The 24,723-nt window shown below is 39.0% G+C and overlaps 1 protein-coding gene across 1 annotated transcript in view; it reads left to right on the top strand.

The window, feature by feature from the left end:
* LOC122774707 (glutamate receptor ionotropic, kainate 3) overlaps positions 1-24,404 on the top strand; it is an 80,435-nt gene extending 56,031 nt beyond the window's left edge. The window contains exons 12-16 of the mRNA XM_044034185.1: positions 6,198-6,316; positions 14,197-14,414; positions 19,172-19,397; positions 19,652-19,902; positions 21,584-24,404. Coding sequence (XP_043890120.1) covers positions 6,198-6,316; positions 14,197-14,414; positions 19,172-19,397; positions 19,652-19,902; positions 21,584-21,949 — 1,180 coding nt within the window. The 3' untranslated portion in view covers positions 21,950-24,404. The remainder of the gene's footprint in view (positions 1-6,197; positions 6,317-14,196; positions 14,415-19,171; positions 19,398-19,651; positions 19,903-21,583) is intronic.
* The last annotated feature ends 319 nt before the right edge of the window (positions 24,405-24,723 follow it).

Here is a 24,723-nt window from a genome sequence, read left to right as displayed (position 1 = left end):
AAAGTGTTTTCATCATAGGTAGAGTTTGAAGCTGAGCTCACATGAAGTCATTCGTCGGGGTCGCTAAAACAACCGACAACTTTATTTTAAATTATTTTATTACAAATAATTCAGTTTTCAATACAATGCCTATCATTTAGATAAAGGAGATAAACAGACACATAGAAACATGTCTTCCAACCAAAATGCACTCCAGTTACTACGAACAAAGCAAAGCGTACACAAACACAGAATACATTTACCCAACAATGTAGATTTTACATTGGTTATTGTATTATGAAAGTGGACAAAAGGGAAAGCAATGAGAACAGCACTTGGTGAAAGTGCTGAGGAGCTATTTGATGTCACTGGTGCTGAAATAACCATTGGCTTTGACCAAAAGGCATTTTGTGTGCAAAAACCTCACACTTGTACTTGGAAATGATCATAGTAACATTAAGCCTATAGAGCACAATGATCCACTATAGACAGTCTTAATAAACTCTCATCAAATGATGATTGTGCTGCAGAAAACATGAGCCTTATGCAATATATAGATCCTTCATACAGAATAAACTTAACTTTAACAACATCACACAACAAACTGAAACATAACCAGTGTCTTACCTAGTGTACAAGTAAAATATTTATTATTTTTGATTATATTTATTCATCAAGAAATGTTTTATTGGACCTATTTTAGGACTTGAGCCACCCACAAACTCCGCCTTTGTTTTTCATCAAGGTTAGACGTGTGGCCACGCCCATACCGCATGTGCAACTGAGCAGGCTGTGTCTGTTTATACAGTAAAATGCAGATGTGTTCAAATCTATTGAAAACGGACTGTGCATTTGTTCTGTAAACTTGTTTTGTCACATACTATAAATCACAAATGCAGAAGAGCCTCAAGTAAAAAAGAAAAATCATATAGGAGGAATAAAAAAAAAACAAACAACTGCAGTCAGTGTTGTCGTGGTTTGAAAATAAATGACATTTAATGACTGGCAGAAGTGACACATTAGCAGAGAGTGCATGTTGCATAATTGTACTGGAGTGTGCAAATTAAATATAATGTCTGCAAATGCAAACATGGTGTTTTTGCTTTGTATGATGTTTGGATGCCAAGTTGTTTTTGAGGCCTCCTCGTCTGTGTGGGCTGTTCTCTTGGCTGACATTTAATCGTGTTGTTTAGCAGGCAATTTGGTATATGGTTGCACAGCACACAATCTGAATCTAATGGCTCTACTTTCAACCACAACCTTTTTAGAAATTAGGGGTATTGGATTTTCACCATAATATTTCCTGCGTGGAGACTGCACTCACAATATGTTTAATAATTATTACTTTCATTCTCTTGTGCCATGTTTATATCCAGGCTGTGTTTAGATGTGTGTAAAGCAATCACATTGTCCATGCCTCTTCACCGTGTTATCTGACCATGGCTTTCAATTTATATTAAAGAATAACAAAAATTAGACTGGAGGAATGAAATGAAATGGTAGGGAGAAGCAGATTAGTTTGACAGCAGCCCAGGGCCTCTCTAATGGGGGTCTTAAGAGAAACACTCCAAGATGAAAGCACCAGTGAGTATATTGGACAGTGGTAATATTTATGTGCAGGGAACAGCACTTGGACAAAAACATTCCCTTATTGGGAATGTCTAATTGGTTAAATAGGATGAGATTTAAAATGGACTATATTACCAAATGCTTCTGCAGGATGTAATTAGATTGAAGTGTCTCTTTCTCTTGGACAATATAAATGTCAGCTAATTAAATGTGCCTGTATGTACGACGGGTCATTAGAATGGAGGATGTGCACTTAACTCTCAAACTACTAGACTTGTAGGATGGTCATTGCGGTCATTTTGACCATCTTTTGAACAAATTGTTCCATTTGTTTTTCTCCCTCTCTAGGGGTCGCCACAGTGGATGATTTGCATATTTGATTTGGCAAAGATTTTTATGTCGGGTGCCCTTCCTGACACAACCCTCCCATTTATCCAGGCATGGGACTAGCACTACATTAGATGAACCCCGGGGGGCAATTTCAGCAGGAACTCTAACTGGCAACCCTGGCAACCCACTTGGTTCTGCCCAACAAATTGTTTTTAATAATGAATGTAAAATTTAGAAATGCATAGATGTGCCATGTTAGAATAGGTAATAATAAACATGAACAACTTGTATTTCAAACCACTTTATGGTCGTACAAAACCTTATGAAGCCCAAACTGATCAAAACGGTCACATACATGTCTATGACAATTTGCTAAACAATATTTGTTTAAATAATTAAAGTACCATGCAGTAAACTTATAATAAAACATGTCAAATCAAAAGTAAGTTGGCTCACTGAAGAGCATTGGGTTGTTTTTGGCGGGCAAACATTGCACCATGGTTCCATAGTTACATAGTGATTCATTTTCAGTTATTAGCTTGCGAACATTTAAAAACAGTCTGAATGTCTTGGTAGTTCCAGTGTTATCTCCATAATGGGTTCCATTTCACTTCTCTGTTCTTCTGCCATTATACCGCTGTCTACTATAGCTCATCAAAGTAACAGATATGCCACATTTCTGAATGAGATACTGTCAAACTCCCCTTAGCAGAACACTGGGAATAAAGCGGCAGGAAAGTTTTTTTTAGGAGGAAAAGAAATGATCATCGTGATAAAATCAGCTTTATTTTGTTGGTCGGCCGTTCAGCTGCTGGAGGCAGCAGAGCTGGCTCAGTGGGATTAGTGCCAGGTGAGTTGATTGGCATGGCTGTAACGAGGTGTCACTCATGCTTGTCACTAAAAGGGTGGACGTTTTTAGTTGATGAACTTTTGTGAAGCAAAGCTGTTTGCCAGAAAAGAGCCAGACAGCAAAGCACACGGATGCTCAGTCTGTTTGAGTTGTGCGCGCGGCCAACCAACAGTGTCTTTGGAAGAGCTGTATGTGTGGTAGGATATGTTACAACTGACACTGTTGGCCGCAGCCCTGCGAGGGAGGGAGGGAGGGAGGTGTCACTTTTTTAAAACAGCTGATCCGTGTGTGGAGCATATGCAACACATTTGCACTAACTGAGACTAACAAAGCATAAAAAGAAGCAACACCATAATGAGTTCACACAAGAAGTGATTTACTTCCTCATAACTGATTTTCAGTCTGGCATGGGTTCTGTTGTTGTTCTTTTCATGCATTATCGATGCTATATTTCCTTCATTTTTAGATTCTTTAAAGTAGCCACCTTGTGCTATGAAATCAGCTTTTCACGCTCTCAATCTCAAGTTTATACCATTTGACACAGCACCCCACCACTCTCCTTCTCGGTCAAATAGGCCTTACTTAGTCTGGAGGTGTGTTCAGACTTCAACGTTCCTGTTGAAAAACAAATCATTGTCCCACTATGCACAAACCAGATGGCATGGCATGTCACTGCAGAATGTCGTCATAGCCACGCTGGTTAAATGTGCCTTAAATCAGTGTCAACCGCAAAGCACCCCCACAACATCACACCTCCTTCTCCATGCTTCATGGTGGGAACCTCACACGTGGAAACCATCTGCTCACCTTTTTCGTGTCTCACAAAGACATGGCAGGTGGATTTCCACTGGTCTAATGTCGAGTTTTTTTTGTGTGTTTCTTGGCCCGAGCAAAACTCTAGTTCTTCCTCGCTACTGACTTCTATGCAGCAATTCAACCATGAAGGCTGGATTCACATAGTCTCTTCTGCACATCTAATGTTGAGATGTGTCTGCTCCATGAATTCTTATCTGAGGTGCTGTTAATTTGCGGTTTCTGTGGCTGGTAACTCTGCAGCAGAGGAAACTCTTGGCCCTCCTTTCCCGTGACGGCGGTCATTAGAGCCAGCTTCATCACCCCATTTGATGCTTTTCTGACCTTCACGTCTTAAAGTAATGATGGATTATTGTTTCTCTTCTCTGAGTTGAGTGATTCTTGCTGAAATTAGAACAGTGCTAGGACTATTCACTGAATAGAACTGTGTGCCAACTCTCTTCATATCTCCTCATGAAAATAAACAGATGGTCTGAAACACATTAAGAAGGCATGAGACATTCACAAATGAACTCTCGACAAGGGTCACCTGTCAACCATTCCAGGTGACTATCTCATGAAATGGATTGAAGGAATGAAAGACATTTGCTAAGCTGCCATCAAAGCAGAAGGGGGGCCACTCTGAAAAGTCTTTCTGGTTTATTGAGCACTTTTTTTTATTACTACATAATTCCATATGTGTTCTTTCAAAGTGTTGCCGTCTTCAGTGTTCATCCTCAACGTATAACGTCACAAAAACGTGAGATGTGTCCAAACGTCTGACTGATACTATATATCGGGGGAAAGTAGAGTGACATTTAACGTGTTTCATCTCAGGCATCTGCCTCTGAAAATGAACAAACGTGTCAACCAGAGATAAAAATGGAAAGATGGGCTTTAAGGAGTCCTTTCATTCTCAAACATGCAATTTGATACCATCTGAAAAAAAAAAACATTTCTTTGTGCCTCACTGGTCACTGATGGCGACAAAGCATATTAGAGAGATTTCAAAAAATGTTAAAACATAATCTCCATGAGTTGATTTAGACTGATTAGATTTGACATTTCTTTAAAAATGAAAGTTTCCACTTTTTAAATCTGGTAAAACTTGTGGTAAAACATCCATGGACGGCCGGTCACATTGGGTCTCACAAGTTATGATGTCCACAAACTAAATTAAAGCTGCACTAGTCAACATTTTTTTTTTGTGAGAGCAATGCATCATATGACTATGTGTAAAATGAAAGCTGCTGCTTATAGTGATGAATAGACTGAAAAGAAAGTTTCAACCCACTCTGCAGTGCCCTTCAGCTACTGAGTTGTGGTTTTAGTCTTAGAGGCCACAGCCTTAATGTTTTTAACGTCAAACTTGTTTCGAACAGCAATCAGCTGTTGTCAGCTAAAAAGCTCCCAAGTAGAAACTCTACGTTTGAGCGGCCAAAAGTGAATGGCAGACAAACAACCAACATTCATCTTGTGGACAGAAACACGACTCTAAATTATTACCACAGTTTGTCTGTGTCAGCTGCGTCTGTAAATAAGCAACTGTCTGCTAATGTTCACCGGATCAAATTTACAGTATGCGATACTCTCCCCATTGCTGTAAATGGAAAAAAACGACGACGACCTGCTGTTCTAATAATTGATTGTGATTCTACTCCAAGCCAAAGGTGAAACTAGCTGTTACTCTCCACCTTGTCTGATGGGATACAGTTTTTTAGATTCTTCTTAAAGTGCAAATAATGTGATAAAATAAAATATCTCCTCTTGACTTTCTCACCTCACAGGGAAATGTGAAATCTTACCACTTATACAAAACTTAAATCAATAAAAAAGTCACTATGTTAGCACTATATGTTAAATTAGGTTTCAAATCAGGAAATTCAAAAACATTCTAGGCTCTTAAACGATGGGGGCGTGTCCTCTGGAGGAGCCCAAACACACACATACTCCCATACACACCTTAGTGGGGACTAAATGAATATGGGTGAGTTGGTAAATGCTAATGCTGTGGGTTTTTATATTGTGACAGTGTTAGACAAGATTAGCATGGGTCCTTGAAGTCCTTGAACGTTTTTGAATTTAAAAATAGGACCTTAAAAGTGTTTGAACATCACCTTAATGGGTCATTGAAAGTGTTTGAATTTTTGTTAGGTAATGTCTTCCGTCGTCAATGGCCCTGGTTTGTTACGACACCACTGAATTGCTTGATGTACGTAGACTAGGCCTAATGTTGAGTAGTAATAACTGACGGCATTGTGGACTGTATACACTGTCATTTATGCAACATTCTATGTAGAACAACGAGCGAAGAACGTTAAGTAAGAGAGAACAAATTCCATGATCTCGCTGCAAATCAATAAAAGTGGGCACCACGGGTGAAGTGGCTCTTACAAGTTGCCCTCCTGTCTTGAGCTGTGTCTGCACTTGAATTTGAGGGAATTGCTCCTGGAAAGTTCTTGAATTTGCTGTGAACCAAGGTGTGGGGATGGTGCTTTGAGGAGAAACCTCAGTCTTCACAGTTGAAACACATTTTCACATGTTCTCAGAGACTATTTTCTATCATAGATAATGTGTGAAGAGGAGAAACTCACTGCATTTGCTTAATACGCACTTTAAGGAAAGGCCATGCGTACAGAAGTGATAAATAATAGATCTAAATCTCTTTCATTCCCAGGTTCAGTCCATATGAATGGTATGATGCCCATCCTTGTAATCCGGGGTCAGACGTGGTGGAGAACAACTTCACCCTCCTCAACAGCTTCTGGTTCGGCGTTGGTTCCTTAATGCAACAAGGTATAGTAGTACACATCTGTCAAAAGCAATACCACGACACTGCCCTCTTATACCGTGCATGGCTACCCCGCACTTTCTGCCTCTTTAAGCTCCGAGATTTACATTCCGTGACTGTTTCATAAGACATTTTCCTGTCACGAACAACCACAGAGCTCATGACAAAGGAAGGCTGTTGTCAGCTACCTGCTGTTTAAAAAGAGAAGAGTAGGTGCCAGGTACTTGTCAGAGATTGGCAGGTAAGGATGGAAAACACTGCCGCATTTATTTGCCCATAACGCAGTGGCTGGCCCTGCTCAAGAGCTTTCTGAGTGTCGGGACAGAAAGGGTAACTTGAGGTACATGTCTGACAAATGCCAGCTGTCAGCACATGCTAGATCTGGCTGCTGTGATGTTTTCAGCACTGAATGAATTACACCCAGTGACCCACTGCAGAGAATCCATATGTCTCGCTCATCACAGCACAACAACTATAGTAGTCTTCCAATTAAACGTCACTGTGATTTTGTTTATAAGATGACTGTACACAAGTATAGATGATGCGACAGTTCCCATAACATTGAATAGGGAAGCTGTCTACATTTGTGAAGTAGGGGTGGATGATATCAGCTCAATATAACAGGCACTTTGTGCTAATTATGTATAATACTCTAAATAAAAATTAAGGCTTTTGATGTTTGATATGAATCAACGCACAAAGTTTAGGTGCAAAAATAATACACACATATAACAGAAACTGACAAAAATAAAATTGATTCAATTGAATATTTGATAAAATTTCATGTGCAGACAAATTTAACAGCAGAACACTAAACAAGCTAATATAGTATACAACTGAATGTTCACATGTAATGTAGTATATACAATTCAATCACGGCTAATGTGAATCAAATCGCAATCACAATATTTGTCACAAAAATCACACGCAGATATTCAAATTGTATTTTTAAATTTGATATGTTTTTATTTTTCTGTTTATGCCAATTGGTATCAAATGTATTATTCATGTGAATGTGGTGTAAGTGTGGGCACAGTGCTACAGGATCTACAGAGTCAGTGTAGGTTTGCATTTGTATTTACTTTACAACAGACTTGAACTATATCTGCAGAGCCAGGAGGTGGATTTCCTCTCTGACAGCTCAGATGGGTCAAATCCTATCTCTGCGTGCTTGTTCAAGGATACAGCTTATGCCTCCTACAGACTTTAGGAGATCATTATAAGTCACTCTGTGCGACATGGATCTATAAACATGGCTGAAACATGATGCACGCAGACTATATGATGCTGGCACAAGTCATTAGCTTGCACCTGGGGTATACAGCAGAAGATAAATCTTGTTCTTTCAATCGTTCTCTTTATGTGTGCAAGAGGCAGTGGATCCCACATACCGGCATGCTGTGTACGTTCTGCCTCCATTTTATTTGACTGTGTTGTGTTGATTAAGACTCCATTTCACTTTTTTTATTTGCTAGTCAGTAGATGTAGATCATAGCAGCACACACACACACACACACACTGTGAGGTTCAAAAGGAATTGTTCGGCGGTCAAACAATGCGGCGTTCAGCGGTCAAAGGAATTGCCATGATTGTTTCCACCTCCTTTTCAAGTTACATTCACTCCGCTTGTGTCTCTTTGACTCAGGCCTCACACAGCTGAGTAAAAAAGGGAGGTGGTATGAGAGAATGAACCAAATTTAAATAAAACAAGTGTCGTCCCTAATGAATGCTATACGTAAAACACCTCACCCTGTTTAGTGTTGGGCAAATTATGCAGGAAGTTTAGGAAGTTAGTAATTGCATATAACTAATTTTAAAAGCAAAATATTACATATATTATCATATACTTTCTATATTTGTTGGTAAATACAGCCAATAATTGACAAAGCATTTACTTTAGTACTGAATCCACTGCCATCAAACTGCAGATGCTGCTAACTTTTGTCCACCAAAGTTTTCTGCACATTCCTTCTGATGTGACCTTTCATGACCTGCATGACACACGTATACACATCAACACTCCTCTTTAGGACAAAGAAGAAAAGTAGAAAGGAACTGCAGTTTTAATTCCACCGTGAGATGGAAAGAAAACAAACAAAGGGATACAAAGGTGTCGCTTACAGGGACAGGTAAGCAAATGAAGAACCTAATGAAGTCAACTGTGGAGGGGAAAAGACCCAAGTAATAAAATGTTTAACCTCAGTGTAACAAGACAAATCAAGAAGGCTCAGAGAGACTCAGGAGTGGATCTGTGCCCGTAAGGATAGCAAACACATTCAGCAATTCATTAAGCACAGAAGCTCGGCAGCACTCTTGTGAAACTGCATAGCAGCGCTGCCAATTTGCCTGTGCAGACAGAGGGCTACGTGTGCAGCAGCAGCGGCGTGCCGAGAGGGAGAGAAGGAGAGAGAGAAAAAGAGAATCAAAACAAAATGAGCTAGTTAGAAGCCTATATTATTAAACTAAACAGGGGAGAAATCGCAATTATAATTTCTGCAGTGGCTGAAAGGCCTGTCTGTCAATGCCTGAGCTTCTGTGTTTCCCATATCTATAGTCGCAGAGTGAAGCAGCTGCTAATCAGCTCCTATTCATGGTTTCCTGAATAAAAAAAAAAGAAAAAGAAAACGCTCTTGATTACAGTGATAACACAAAGTTCATGTATCGGTGTCATAAACATGAGCATATCATGGGCAGTACTGTGCAAAAGTGTTAGTCCACCACTAGATTTGTTATTTCAGCAATGTTCTAATGAACATGGACAAATATCTCTTTATTATTAACCCCGAAAATGTATTCAGTATTAAAAATATAAATCTCTACAGGTTAAGGTGTATTTTGTGAGATCTCTCCTTCACAATTTAACAATGAAAGATGCTAGCTCTTTTACATCTAAATGGAGTAAAATCTTCATTAATGTCGCCGGGTACAGCTGTTTGGATTTCTTGTCCAAAATTGCTGCTGTGAAAGATTAATACTTTTTATTTCTGACAAACATCTGCAGCTCCATTAGCAATGTCACATAGAGCATATGATAATAAAACACACAACAACCACAACTCGTTACACACTGGCGACATGATCAACTCATCACAGCAAAGAAAGAGAAGTCCTTTTACCATGTGTTTGAGAATTGTTAAATAAAATAACCTACGACTTTCACACAGTGCTTGTCATGCTGTGCAACTCTTACTACATAAACTTGACTTCTGTACAATATCTTGATATTGCGATGTAAAACACAAATGATCCAGGATTACGTCTGACAAAGACAGATTCCGACTTCCTGTGATGCCCATTTGTCCTACAGTGGCTTGTAGCACATGCTGCTCCCTGCTATCTGCAGCAACGTTCACTGTGTTTGTGTCACAAAAACACGAGCAGTGACAGCAGCTGAGACGGGAGCCTTTTCCTTGACATGTTTAAAATGCAAATGGCGTGTTTGAGGGGGATCCAAAAACATCTAGCAGCTTGTCTGTAGGAGGGAGGTGCCATAGATAACACAAAGAACACAAAATATGAGGAGGTGAAAAAGCAAACACTTTGTGCAGTTCACAGCTTGTGCAACAAACATATGTTTGATCATTTTACATGAATTGGTTTCCACATATAAAATAGTTTTTGAAAATATTTTTGACTTATTAGCGGTAATTTATTCCCAATTGTCTCATTCTCGGTGAGAATATCACTTGTCGTTTCAAACTTAGAAGATCATAGTCTTTGTTTTGTTTGTTTATCTCATCTGTGAGGAAATCTTTCTGTATTCAATCGACCTAGAAATGTATATCTGTGCCCCATCTTGTGATTCAGATGGAGATTTCCTTTCGGTTGTAATGAACATTACCATTGCCATCACAAGAGTTATTATTTAAAAAAGCAATTAACAACTATGAAAGCTGTGAGCTTTGAAAGGCAGCTTTTGTGTGACGGTGCTATTGAGAAAATGCTAAGTGCAGGTAATAGTTCTCGTGGGAAAACCCACTTCTCTCATGTTAAGTCGGCGAGTTACTCATTGCTTGAGCATCATGTTTAGCACAGTGCACCACTGAATCCACTCCTAAAAGAAAACCTTTCTTTCCCATCAGTCTGACAATTCAAAAAGCACCATTAGATGCAAAACAGGAGCGTTGCAGCGTCAGACTAATGAAACACACGTCAATCTTTTAGGAATAGTGGCCACAGACATGAACTATTTAATTCTTAGGTATGTAATAATAATTTAATAAAACCCCATGTTGCTCCTGATGGCTGTGCTGGCAGTGTGTGAATTGGTATGAAAGACGTGTGATTGAAAATGTGCTGCACATATGCTGTATAAATGTGTGAGTGAATGAGTGAATGGGTGAATGGCAAAACTGTAGTGTGAAGCAGCTTTGAGTGATCTTTAAGACTAGAAAAGTGATGTATGGATACAAACCCCCAAATCTCCATATTCAGCTTGATACATAAATCACAAGAGTACACACAAGTAGAATTCCAGCTAGAGTTAAAAATGTGACCGTTTTCCTCAGCTCAACTTTTTTTAATATTAAAGGCAGCATTGAATATGTAAGTAGAGAGATTATTGCTTCAGAATGCCTTTCATATAGTGTGCATGGCGTGATGACAGGTTTACAACTTTCACTTGAATGCAGCCATAAACACATGTATTAACAAGCTGCTGTAAAGTGGCAAAAAAAAAGTACTTCACAGTGTCTTACTGAAGGCAAACCTCCGGATTTACTTCTAAAAAAGAAATTTTGTTCTACGGGTCACTAAAAGACTCCAAAGTGACTGTAGGCTGTGGCTCCTCCCCCTTAACTTGAAAGTACCTTGACGCATACATTATGTTTCAGGTTTATTTTCATTTAGCCCTGTTAGCTTACCTATCGCAATTACTTTTGTTTTAGTCAAACATTTGTGCTCAGATGTGATAACACTGCTTGCATATTGGACCTTAAATACAAAGTGTACATTATTATTATTATTATTATTATTATTATTATTATTATTATATAATATTATATATTATATTATATTATATTATTATAGTGATCACTTTTTAGAGCAATCTTCTCACATACACTATGGACACAAGTATTAGAACATCTGACCATTACACCAACAGGGACTGAAACGACGTACTCAAATACATATACAGTACTTTAATATTATGGAGTTGGTCCCTGTTGCAGCTTGTTTCTATGGGAATTTGTGTTTGTCATTCATTCTGTAGAGTGTGTGTTAGGTCAGACACTTGATGTTGGACAAGATCACAAAGGTGCTCGATGGGGTTGAGGTCAGGGTTATGTGCGGGTCAGTCAAGGTCTTCTACACCAAACTTTTCAAAACATGTCTTTATAGTCCTTGCTTTATGCACTGGGGCACAGTCATGTTGGAAAAGGACAACGGATCTACCTCAAATGGTTGTCACAAAGTTGGAAGCATAGTATTGTCCAAAATGTCTTGGTATGCTGAAGCGTTGAGATTGTCCTTCATTGGAGATAAGGGATTAAAGGTAAACACATTGGTTACACAGTTCCCCGGACTCAGAATGAAACAGTTTAAAACCTAGTGTGTAGCTTTAATGTAAACAAATGTTTTATTTCTCTGTATTTCTCAGCATGGTAGAAGTGATTCATTTTGTATCAAGGCAAATGGGGCCAATAGCAATGCAATGTGTAGTAAAGTAAAGGTCAGAACGCAGCATACAAATAACGTTGCATTTTCTTTGTGAACAGTTACATACTGCAGCTTTGAATATATATATATATATATATATATATATACTGAACATATATATATATATATGTATATATATACACAGTGTAAAACTCCCACTGAGAATCTCTCTGGTGATAAAAAAAAAACTCCAATAAAATCCATAAAGACAGTATTTGTACGTTTTGTAAAACTATCACTGTACACAACTCGCAGCATTTGTGCGAATGAGTGCAGCGGTCTGTGAGATATGTTATGTTTGGTTCTCTAAAACAGTGTCACTATCGTCTCCCGTAAAAACAAAAACATGACACAAGTGCCTCTTCGAGGAAATGTACCATGTTTTGACATTGGTTTATTTCCCTGGCACAACATGACTGATCTGCTGTTTGTATTTATTAGTCCTCTGATGCAGCACCATGTGCAGTTCCCTGCTGACAACAGGGCTTTATAGTGTGGAGTTCAATTGAGTTACCTATTGCCTCACTTCATTTTTAGTGCAACCGGAGAATGCATCGGGATCTTCCCTCTCTGAAGTCACAGTGAATTAAGCGATGCTACTGTCTTCCCTTGTTTGGAACCACGTAGCAGTCTTTGTCAAACCACAAAGGACAAATCCAATCAAATTTGGTGGGAGAGGTTAAAGAGCTGACCACTCTGCCCCCCTTCTGTGGGCTTGTTACTCTTCAGAATTGGCCTCATAAATCTTCTCAGTGAAGTAACCGACTGCACAAAGCACAAGGGTATTTTAAAGGTTGTCAGAGATGAGATATAAAGTAACTTTAGTACCAGTCAGTGTGCCACTGTAAACATAGTATTAACTCAGCAGAGGACCACTCAAAGTCAAGGCTGATTCAGAGCAGTATTGTCACTCTGATATACAATAGGATCCTACTGTAGGTCTTGACTTTCCTTTCCTTTTTACATTGATTTATCCTGACTGATGATTTGTTTGCAAAATACACCAATGTGTTCATCTAGAAAGTCTTTGGACACAATAGATATATAGTAGGAAACCTGTGTGAATTGTAGTTCTTTCCATTGCATGTAACAAGTTAGGAATAGGGAATTAACATTCATTAATAGAGCCACTATAATGTAACGTGTTGATGAGAGTGATATAGTCCACTTAAGAGGGAGGATGGATGGATGTATGAATGGATGGATGGAGGTATTCATCTCACATGAGATTGTTTTTGATCCCAACTTGACTGTGGCGATAGGAACAAACCCTCTAACATAACTAGAGTCTGTATTTAAAGGGATAAACAAGGATTTTGAAGTTTTGTTGTATGACGTATTGCCACATGGTCACTGCTGACTACTGCAGAGAGAAAGCTTGAAACAAAGTCACGTTATCTCGCTTATCCCGCCAATGGACAGCCTCTTGTCAGACTGTAAAGTGCTCACTCCTGCTCACCAACATCTACTTTACTTTATTAAGTATGTTTATGTTACTCGTGTCAATCCAAACAAAGGTATGCTGGGAGGTAAAGACACAGGAATTATATGGAGTTTGGTGTGGGAGAGCAAACAGTTTTTCAATTAGCTACAATCGTTTTCCTTGTGTTTCAAGCTGGTTCAGCACTATGTGCCATGCACATACAAGTTCACTTTCTTTTTAGTATAAATGGAACAGCAGGTATGCGTGAGTGAAGCATTTCCCCAACACAAACTGTGTAAAGTATGGCGAGGCCAGTGTGGGTCATTTTAGAGTCGAAAGCCAACCAAACCAAATAAAGTCCGTTTTGCAGGTCTGACCTGCTTCTGAGTTCTTATCTTAGATTTTGGCTTACAGTACCTTGATCAGCACCAGTGTCGGTCTCAGATGGAAAACATTTGAACAGACTTATTGTAGTTTTCTAGTAATGCCGTTAAATGGCTTTTGCCTGGAGGAGCTTCGTGGAGCAAGACGGTTAAAATGGAAGCAACAGCCAAATCGAAAAACCATCAAAAGGTGGCTGCCATGTTGGATGTATACAAAAGCTATTAGACATCACTTCTCCGTTGTCGTCACATTAAGCCCGCCCTTAGCTCACCAGGGGTTTGTGATTGGTCTGTCAGTGAAATCAAATACTAGAACATCCAAGCGACCTTGTTTCTGAACGTTAAATGAAGTCACAATGTTGGCAGGTCCAGTTTTGTCTAACTAACTGCTTTGTACTCTCTCATTTTGTTTTGCCCACAGGCTCAGAGCTGATGCCAAAAGCACTGTCGACCAGGATCATTGGTGGCATATGGTGGTTCTTCACGCTGATCATTATATCGTCCTACACAGCTAATTTAGCAGCATTTCTCACCGTGGCAAGAATGGACTCGGCCGTGGACTCAGCTGATGACATCGCCAAGCAGACTAAGATCGAATATGGCGTCGTCAAAGACGGCGCCACCATGGCCTTCTTCAAGGTACTGTACGAGCATCAGTACTGTTGAGTCAAGCTTTTAAATGTCAGTGTGACAGTTCTCAATCATTCAAGTCATAGTCATCTTCGGAGCCTATAGCCAACTTCTGAAGAAAAGCTTTTAATGAATGTTTTATATATTAAAAAAAAAGTTATTAGCTGTTTTATTATTGGATGAAGTAGATACACCGTACAATAACAGCATGACGAAAACAGTCACGCTAGAGCTGAAATTAGCCAAGTACAAAACACACACACAGTAATAATATTGTAAAATATATGTGTTAAACATGGCAGGAGGTTGAATCTTGAGGTTTTAAGTAGACTTAAAAAAAAAACATTCTATAGCACTACTTTCTATATCCATTTATTTCCCCCCCAGTTAGATCTTAGGTCCCACAGCAAAGGCAAATTCCTCAGCTTCTCCACTTCTCCACACTGTTTGATGTGTTCCTCCATAATGATTTTTTTATTCCGAAGTTTCAGCGTTTGCCTGCAGGGTTTTTCCACTTTATTTTATTATTTTGAGAAATAGATGCTGCAGCTTCTGCTGCTGCTGCTGCTGCTGCTGCTGCAGCGGTGCTGAATAACACATGTAACAGAGTTACAGTTTCTCCAAGTGAGAAAATGAAAACACTACACATTTATATTGAGGTTCATAAGTTTACGACATTCAGAAAAAAAAGAAAGAAAGATGGATTCCTATGCCCCCCTCCCCCTCAAACTGTAGCTATAGCTCATGAATATTTTATGCAGCATTGATAGAATTTGCTGAATGTTGTTTAGTACTGGATCCCCCTGGTTTGATCATGTAATTGGGTTAGGGATATTTGCTGATATCATGTGCATTTAAAAACAATAGTGGTGCATTAGAACTGAAGTCCAGTGGGCTAATTTAAAAAAAAAATAATAATAATGTTAAGTTCCCACACAATAATATAAGGTTGCTTACTTATTACACTGAAATTGCATGAATATTAAATGTGGTGCGATGATGAATAGGGAGCCTGGATTCAACTCAACTCGTTGACCCTTTTGAAAAGAAATCAACCATCAGTTCCCCTGAATAGCTGTGCAAAGGGAATGTATTTTAGATCATTCGGTGAACTTTGATAAACTGTCGTTGTGATTATCGCATCATAAATAGAAGGAGACACAGGTGTCTAATTACCTCATCAAAGCTGCAAGGCTCAAGTGCCCTCTGCTCCCTCTCGCTCTCACAGAAAGGCTTAATGATGTCGACTCAGTGAGGCAGAGAAGCTTGATAAATGCTGCTGAGCACAGGGAGTACATAAAGGCTCTGGAGATGTATGTTTCTGGGTGGATTCGGTCTTAGACTTGCAACACGATAGACAGACTGTGTTTTGCTTCGAATCACCTTAAATGTGATATGATTTGTAGCTTCACAAGAGACTTGCAGAGAACTTGCCAACATAAAACAGATGGCTAGTTATGAGCCAGATGTGGCTTTGTAACATCAACACAAGAATACCTGTTTTTGAGAAAAACAGTGGGTAGAGTGGTTATGTTTTACAGCAAAAATCCACTTCTGACAAATGTTTGCCTGTAAGCTTTTGTTCCAGTTTGTTTGCAATTTCTAAACTTGATTTCTTCATCTGACTGCCTTGTAATGGATGAACCGGTGCAGAAATGTCTCCTTGGTTTGTCATTCCTCCCACAGCTAACCTTTTTAGGAAAAGCGCCTATACTACAGGTGCATTCTGAATCCTTACTCACACACAATATCACACACAATGATTTTGGGGTCCTTTATCAACTGCAATAATATAGCAGTAAATTACATGATGTTTCTGGGGGAATTGTAGCTGTGTTGCTTGCATCATGCCAATTTCAGCCCAGCATGTTCTTAATCTTATATTAGCTTTAATCTTAAATGGTAGCAATCTCAGAAGAATGGTTTGTGTTGATTTTCACTGAGTATTCAAAATGGCAAAATACTAAGAGATATACCGATATGATCGAGCCTTTTCTTAAATCACATGCTCTAGGGGGGCCCCTGGTGGTCACAGTGCCCTTAGCAGGCCCTTAGTTCACTTGGGCTTTGGGTCGACTATGTTCACACTCTTATTCCTCATGATAACCTTGTGTGAATTATTGGTGCAACTTCTGGCACATCCTGTCTCTAACTGGTAACTAATGGAAGCTAATGTGATATTGACTGTGAAATTCAACACGTGAGAACATCACCCGTTACACCTCAAATCTGAAGACGAGATACATGGTTCTCCAACTGTGGTACGTTTACTACCAGTGGTACGTGCGCTTCCTCTGGTGGTACTTGGAGGAAAATCAGAACAACTGTTCTACCGTATAATATCAGGGTATGTGATGAGAGTGGAGCTGAGGAATTTGGACTGGAATGCGTAGAAAATGAAACAAATAAAATAAAAATAAAAAAGTAAAAGTATTAATATCTCTCACTTTATCTCAATGAAGTATATGAGAGGAAGAGGAGGGGATGATAGAGTATTGAACATGGAATAAATCTGCATCCTGTGACAAATCTGTAGCTGACTTTATCTATTTACACCATTGTATTTTAAAGTTGGTGTTATTTCAAGGGCTGAATATTTTCTCAGCTGGTACTTGGTATAAAACGTTTGAGAACCGCTGGACTAGGACATACCTGTGTTTTCTACTACACAGTAAATTTTGCAGTGTTGTCAATTAAAAAACAATTCTAATTAGGACAAGATTTAAGTAAGATACAAGTGGGATTTGAGGTGAAATGACTCTTTTATTGTTACTTTAACATCGCTAGAGTGCTTTAATGTGTATATAAATCACAGTAGAACAGTACAATGCAACAATAGCTGCATTTCCCCAAGTACAATACATTTAATTAAATTGACTCTTTTGGTGTTACTTTAACACTTTTAGATGTACTGTCTATTATGGGATGGGAGGACGTCCTGAGGGCTGGCCTCAGCAAATCGAATGCCTTTATTGACATTGCACAGCTGCACAACGAAAGTCAAGTACAACGCTCAGTGGTTAAAAAAAAAAGATCAGCGATAAAATACAAGAACAACATGCTAAATAAATAAAAAAAAATAGTAGCAGTTCAAAGAACTGAACAAAGAAAGAACAGTGTATTGCACAACCCCAATATCCATGATTAGTTCAGTCTGGGAGTGTGGGCCCTGAATGGACCTGTAGCACCTCCCAGAAGGCAGCAGTTCAAACAGACAATTTACTGGGTGAGAACAGTCCAGGATTATGTTGGTGATGCTGGATTATGCTGGTTATATTTAGCCGCTTTATCAACTCCGTTGCTACAGACGGCGGGGCTAGGAACAATCTGAAAACCTCCGAGGCATATCAGTATTTACCACAATGATGTTGTTGTTTCGTTAGACACGTGCGCACATTGCGACACAATGTAAGCAAGACAACTGCCTCCAAAGAGATGTTTTCACACTCTGCTGAAAGAAATTGCTGGATGTCATTGTAAAACCATTTTACACCCACGAGACATTTTGAATAGTAGATTGTTACAATGCAAACAATGTTACAATGCAAACCAACATCCCATGTACCAAGTTCTATCCATTTTATTTTAATCCAAATCCAGAGAGGTTAAAAAAGATGACAACTTTGTGATACTTGTAACACATCCTAATAGGTGTTTTCAAGGTTTGATGACATTCACAGATTTAACTAACAAATGATGTATTTGTACTGGAGTTATACATAATGAGGGGTTTCTTATAAGAGCATATTTTATCATTTGAAATGGCTTAAAGTCTTTAGACAGTAATTATCTAGGATTAGACATGGCATAAATGTGACCTCATATGAAATTGCATGAAATACCACATTGCCTGATGCAAGACTAATGGAGAGGCATCCTATTATTGCTGCTTCAGTGGCAATCATGAGAACAGATGTGCACAAAGCTTCAATTTACTCTTGTTTAACGCTGTAACAGTGTAGTAGGCGTTGACATGGCTATTCCTTTATTCCAGTATTGTTTGATTATTAAAAGTCGATCAATTAATGTTTTTATTCATGAAGATATAAAACTGATTTTATTTTTTTTATGAATGACTGCCTTGATAAACATAACATTTATATGACTAATGTGTGGTGCATCAAGGTGGCAGCAGCAGATAGCATTTAGTTTGTGGACTTCATGTATTTTTGCAGAAGTGATGAAATTTAAGAGGTTTCTTGAATGCATCTTGAAGCTACTCCTCTACATTCAGCTAGCTGTTGATTCAGCAGAAGTGATGACATTTTGCCAGGGTTTTTTAATGCAGCTCAACATGCTGTGCACCCTGCATTACTTTCACTAGCACTCATGAGCTGGAGTTAAGAATATTTAGATGCTCAGCAAATAAACCTGTCAAATATTCTAATATCATATTTGCTTGAACTGTCCATTCCCCTTATCTGTGGGAATAATCCTGTGAATCAAAAGAATATGATCATGCATTTTGTCAACTGTTGTGTATTCTTTGTGAAAGTCTGCAGATATTTAATGTTTCATATACAGTAGGTGCACAGTCAGTTATTTTGCACTTCATGAGAGCCAAGCAAGATTTCAGATTTCAGCTTTAACACCTTGGGCTATAAGTTTTGAAAGACATGGATCGATGCCCAACTATTCCTAGTTGGTAAAAACATCACATTTTTGTATTTTTTTCTCAAGAATTTCTTCCCCCTTTCTGTTGCAAGAGAGATGGAACAAATGAGGTTCAAAGGGATTTTATTCTCCTTCTTTTCCATCCCTCTCAGAAATCTAAGGTTTCCACTTTTGAGAAGATGTGGGCCTTCATGAGCAGCAGACCAAGCACATCGCTGGTGAAGTCTATCGAGGATGGAATTCAGAGGGTGCTGAAGTCAGACTATGCCCTCATTATGGAGTCCACCACTATTGATTACATCACCAGGAGAAATTGCAACCTGACACAGGTGGGAGGACTCATTGACAGCAAAGGCTATGGCATCGGCACCCCCCTTGGTAAGACATGCAGACAGCCTACAGATATGTTTCAGAACTATAGTAACATGAAAATAATAAACTGAAGTCTGTTTTATAAGAGATGTGTTGGTTTTTGGAGTATGAGAGTGAGGTTTTGCTTTCTAAACAAAGCAGCAGCTTTTATTTTTGGTACTAGTCAGACTGCATGCCACAACGCATTTATGAACCCTATAATCACAGATTCCAGCTGGCGCTTTTCCTCCAAAGTAAAACAGGCCTTATGTTGCTTCCAGGTTCTCCATACAGAGACAAAATCAGCATTGCAATCCTTAACATCTTGGAGGATGGGCGCCTACACATGCTCAAGGAGAAGTGGTGGAGTGGGAGCAGCTGCTTGGCTGAGGAGCAACATGACACGGGCCCCATGGGGATCCAGAACCTGGGTGGTATATTCATCGTGCTAGCCTCTGGCTTAGTGCTGTCTGTTTTTGTGGCGATTGCTGAATTCGTCTACAAACTACGGAAGACTGCAGAGCGTGAGCAGGTATGTGTCTCTATAGATCACATGTAAAATGTCATGATATCTAAATTTCAGCAGAAATGTTGCTAATCAGAGGTTTGAAATTGACTGCATACAAATCAGTAACAGGTCATGAAGAGATTGATGCAAATACATCGGAACACAGACTTTTGTACAGATTTTTACTGATTGTGTAATGGAGCTGCTTTGCTGCTGTTCCTGATTCTGTCACTTCGAATTCTTAACAAAGTTTCTCCCGAGATTCACAAGGCTCACAGTGTAATTTTGCTTGCAAGCGACTCTTGCAACACCTGCCATGCTCGTGAGATGTTTAATCTGCATCTTACTGTCGCGTTACCTTACTTCTCCAGTTGAAGAGATTTTGCCAAAGCACTTAAGACATTACAAAATGAAGAAAAATGGATGTCTCTGAAATGTTGTTTTATTTTAATTCCATAGGCATGAGTGCGTCAGACAGACTTCACTTTATATTTTTAAATGTCAAAAATGTTTGCTCAAACATTAGGCCTCAGGGTTTTTTTTGTTTGTTTTTTTACTTTACGTTAACACAATAAGTCGATAGTTCTGATAGTTCTTAGCCGTGAACCTGCAGTGAGTTATTTTTTGTCATGAAATGAAAATAATACATTTTGCTGGTCTTTTATGGAATATCTGTTTGAAGGTAAGCAGTGATAGGGTCAACTTATGTGTATTTCAAATCAGAAATCAGTGTTCACACTGATAGAGAGTTGTATTGCATTGAATTAAATTGCATCAAATTCAGTCATATACTATAGTATAGATGCTTACAACATAGCCTCTAGGGGTGGGTCAAAACATCGATCTGGTGAAATATCTTTGTCCTTCCTTGTGCAATACGATAATTGATACCCCAGAGCAAATACTGATATTTTATAATGGTAGAGAAAATTTACGTGAAGAGATGCCCTTTATATAGACTTTATGCACTTTATGTTCTCTACAGTATGTTGTGAATAAATCCTCCTCCTTTAACTTTTCACAGTTAGACAGATATCGTGATGTATTGCTATATTATTGTCTTGTAATATATTAATTATCACAGAATTGTTGTATCATGATATTATTGGTATCGTGGACCGTGTATCGTGTCGCGTCGTGAGCTACTTTGTGATTCTCACCCCTAATAGCCTCTAAACAAAAGAAGTGCTCTTGTCATGGCTTTCGGTTTTTGCTATAAAAGGATTAGCATGCCATTGGCTAAACCCGAGGAGTACTAGTGGCCATTACACCACAACATTTACTGGCATAACTGCAAACTGGAGCATAAAAATGTATCCATTATTAGTCATTAGTGATGTCAGAATACAACAAAGCTGTTACTGTAAATTATTACTAATGTGACTCATGCTAACAGAGTATTGGCATGCATGTGAATGCACCTCACTCTTTCTTACAGAGCAACAGTAATGAAGTGTGTGCAGGCTTCATGTGGTGGTGCTCCCATTTGACATTGCTGATAGCCACAGACGCATGAGCGCACACGCACACACACAGACTGGCATGAACTCAACATGGATGTTAGTTTGTAATGTGTTTTTGTGCTCTTTGGACTGTTGACACTCTCTGCTGTCAGAACAACTTAAAGCTAAGGCATTTACCCCCCATCCCTTTCCCCTCTTCTCCCGCTTTCTCTCCTCCCCGCTTCCCCCATTTTTGCCCAGAGGTCTTTGTGCAGCGCCATGGTGGACGAGATCAGACTGTCGTTCACCTGCGAGAGGCGGGTGAAACACAGGCCCCAGCCCCCAGCCATGGTGAAGACGGATGCGGTGATAAACATGCACGCCTACAACGACCGACGACTCCCAGGAAAGGACAACATGAGCTGCAGCACTGGGATGACTCCTGTGTTCCCATGACAATGTACTCCCCCCAGGGCAAGAACCTCATGAGTAACGTGTCAGGGGCAGTGCCAGAGAGTAGAGACAATGGCCTAGACGCCATCACCAGATACACCATTAACCACAGTGATTTTGGGACACTAACCAAACATGGGCAACTGAAAATGGCAGCATCAGCCACACAGGTATGACCACATTCGCCACTGTAATCCAAACCCACGAGAGATTCGAGAAATTCGGCGGAGGCCCTGGGAAAAGAGTAACACCCAAAATAATTAGTCTTGAGTCTGATGTTTACGTGTGCAACACAAAAACAAAACAGAAAATGAGCAATTTCAAGGAACACTCAATCACTAAAAAGACCGAATTTTATTGGACTGAAGCAATCTTGATGAGAATGGCAATAAATTACATATATATGTAAAAGGACAAGGAATATGAGCTTTCATTGAAGTTCAGTTTTGGCACACATGAAAATGATTATTTCCTTTGTCCTGTTGATCTACACACAAACTCCTGGATGGCATTTGACAGCAGAAAATAATGTTACCTCAAATTTGTTGTCTATAGGCTTACAATTGATGGGTATTTTTGAGTTAGAGGCTGCAGGATAAGATAAAGGATCCTTTGAAAGGTTGGTCCACAGGAATGTTTATGAAAGTGTGTTGAGTTGAGTCTTGTTGGGTTGGAAAACAAAAGAGTTGAGACATAACAGTTTGGCAGTAAATGTAAGTTTGTTATAGAGGAGATTCATGTGAAGTGACACACAAAATAGTAAAAGACGATGGTTGAACCATGGATTATTTGATTTTCTTTAATTTTTTTGAACAGGATTGAATTTTAATCATTGCCAAAGATTCATCCATTCAACAGAAAATGTCAGTCTTAGTTTTTGGAGAACACACCATGCACCATGCAAAGTACTGGAGTGTTTTAAATAGGATTACTATCAAAGGACCCTGCAATACAGGATCATTGTGTTTGGCACAGTTGCCAGTGTCAAACCAACCTAAGCTTAAACCACCAACAAAGTAATGGAAAGCATTTAAAAGAGTCTAAAGCCTGGTAATTACTGAGTTGTGTGATACTTTAAAATGTGATTAGCAACAGAAATGCTAATCACACTTTCATGCTGCACACAGAGATTGTTCTTGTGTGATGGACACCATCATCTTTTGCCATCGATGATTAGGCGTCCCCACATCCATGAAGACATTCAATCGTCAAACGTCGGACCCCATTTCCCCATTTTATTCTGATTACCTCAGTCTACTGACTTCTTACGGAAAGTAAATTCAATATCTCTTTTGCCAAAGCATACACCGAAAATGGTGTGAGACTAAGTTTGGCTGAGCAACAATTATCTAAAGTGTCAGGCAACACAGTATGACTCAGGCTTACTGGTTACCCTTTCTGATCTTTTGGCCCTGAGCTCAAAAAGTGTAATTATTGAACTGTCAAACAATTTGTTCTAAAAGTTCTGTTTTCAACATTGGGCTGATGAAACAAGAACAATGACATGGTGGAGAATATCAGGTATGTGTGCTAATATCTGCAATTAATAATGGATTTTAAATTACTGAGATAAAATGACTGGGATCAGATAACTAAAGGCCATTTTTTGGGGGGTTAATTTAATCAAAACAAATCTATCAAAACACGTGTTGTTGTCCATGGGTAAAAGACCACTCATTGTCCCCTATTAGTTCTGAATGAAGTTTTTGAACAGTTACTTTTTCAGTCTTTTTTCCAGCCGTGATTCCAGAGGCATTTTGGCAGGATAATAATATTTTTTTTTTTCAGTGAGTGTAATAAAAAACTATCCAAGGCTCTAAATGAGAAGTGATTTTGAGGGTTATCTCAGAATGTGTTGCATTACCTGCTGTAACCAGTGTTGTAGTGTGCGGACATGCTGAATGACAATGTGGGGAATAGATGGACAACCAGAAGAAAGACAATGATTTTGTGTTCATGTTGACTTTAGTGTCTATTGAGAATATGTATATCTTAGGCAAATGTCATGCCGTACGAAGATTCGCGGAGTCTGTGAGCTGCTGTCACCAGGGAGTCAAACAAATGACAAACCTCTGTGAGGTTTACATTGTCAAAACGTCGGAAGAAGAAGAAAAAAATACTAACTTTGAGGTCAAGGAAAATACAATCTGTAAAACTTAGCAATGGTTTGGTAGAGATTTATTGTATAATTGTTTATCGATTCCCTTCTGCAAAGTAGAGTATGTAGATAAGATCAGCAGGAGAAAATGTATTTTGCTAAATTTATACTGTTAATTAATCCTGTTCACAGTCAAATATGTTAAAGATGCTATTTATTTCATTAGAGATCACTTTGTCCTACTTCCCCTGTATCACAAAAAAAAAATCTGTTTATTTATTGAATGGAAATTCATTATATTATGGTGCGTTGGATTACTATAATCCAGATGGGGGAAACACATATATGTTGGTATACTTTTATGAAGGGTAGTTTATTTCTACAAGGTGAACATAAAACAGAAATTAACAGAAATGTTGTAAGAATTTATGGGAAAACCCCTTAGAATAGGCTTTTATTTCATGTAACTGCCCCTTTACTCCTTGAAAATTCACTTCGGACCTTGGGCCGTATTCATGAAGTTTATACTAAAAGTGAGAAAAATATAAAACAAGTCTTGAATGAATGAAGACAAAAATCACTTAAAAGATATAAGATAGTTGCCCCTAACCCTTCTGTTACCATCCTGTCATCGCCGACAGGATTTGGCATGCGTACATCTCATTATCATAAATTCAAAATTATGGACTGGAGACCTTTCCACGGTGTGACCCCGCCTTTTGTCCTATGTCAGCTGAGGTTGACACAGCAGCCTCCACAACCCTCATGTGGAGGATAAAGCAGTAGAAGATGGATGGATGGATACCGGTAAGCAGAGAAATAGAGCTCTGCACCCATATACTTGTCATTACG

The sequence above is a fragment of the Solea senegalensis genome, linkage group LG9 (genome assembly GCF_019176455.1).
Source record: "Solea senegalensis isolate Sse05_10M linkage group LG9, IFAPA_SoseM_1, whole genome shotgun sequence".
Lineage (NCBI taxonomy): Eukaryota > Metazoa > Chordata > Actinopteri > Pleuronectiformes > Soleidae > Solea > Solea senegalensis.
The sequence above is the reverse complement of the archived record's forward strand: the minus strand, read 5'-3'. Positions and strand labels throughout refer to the sequence as shown.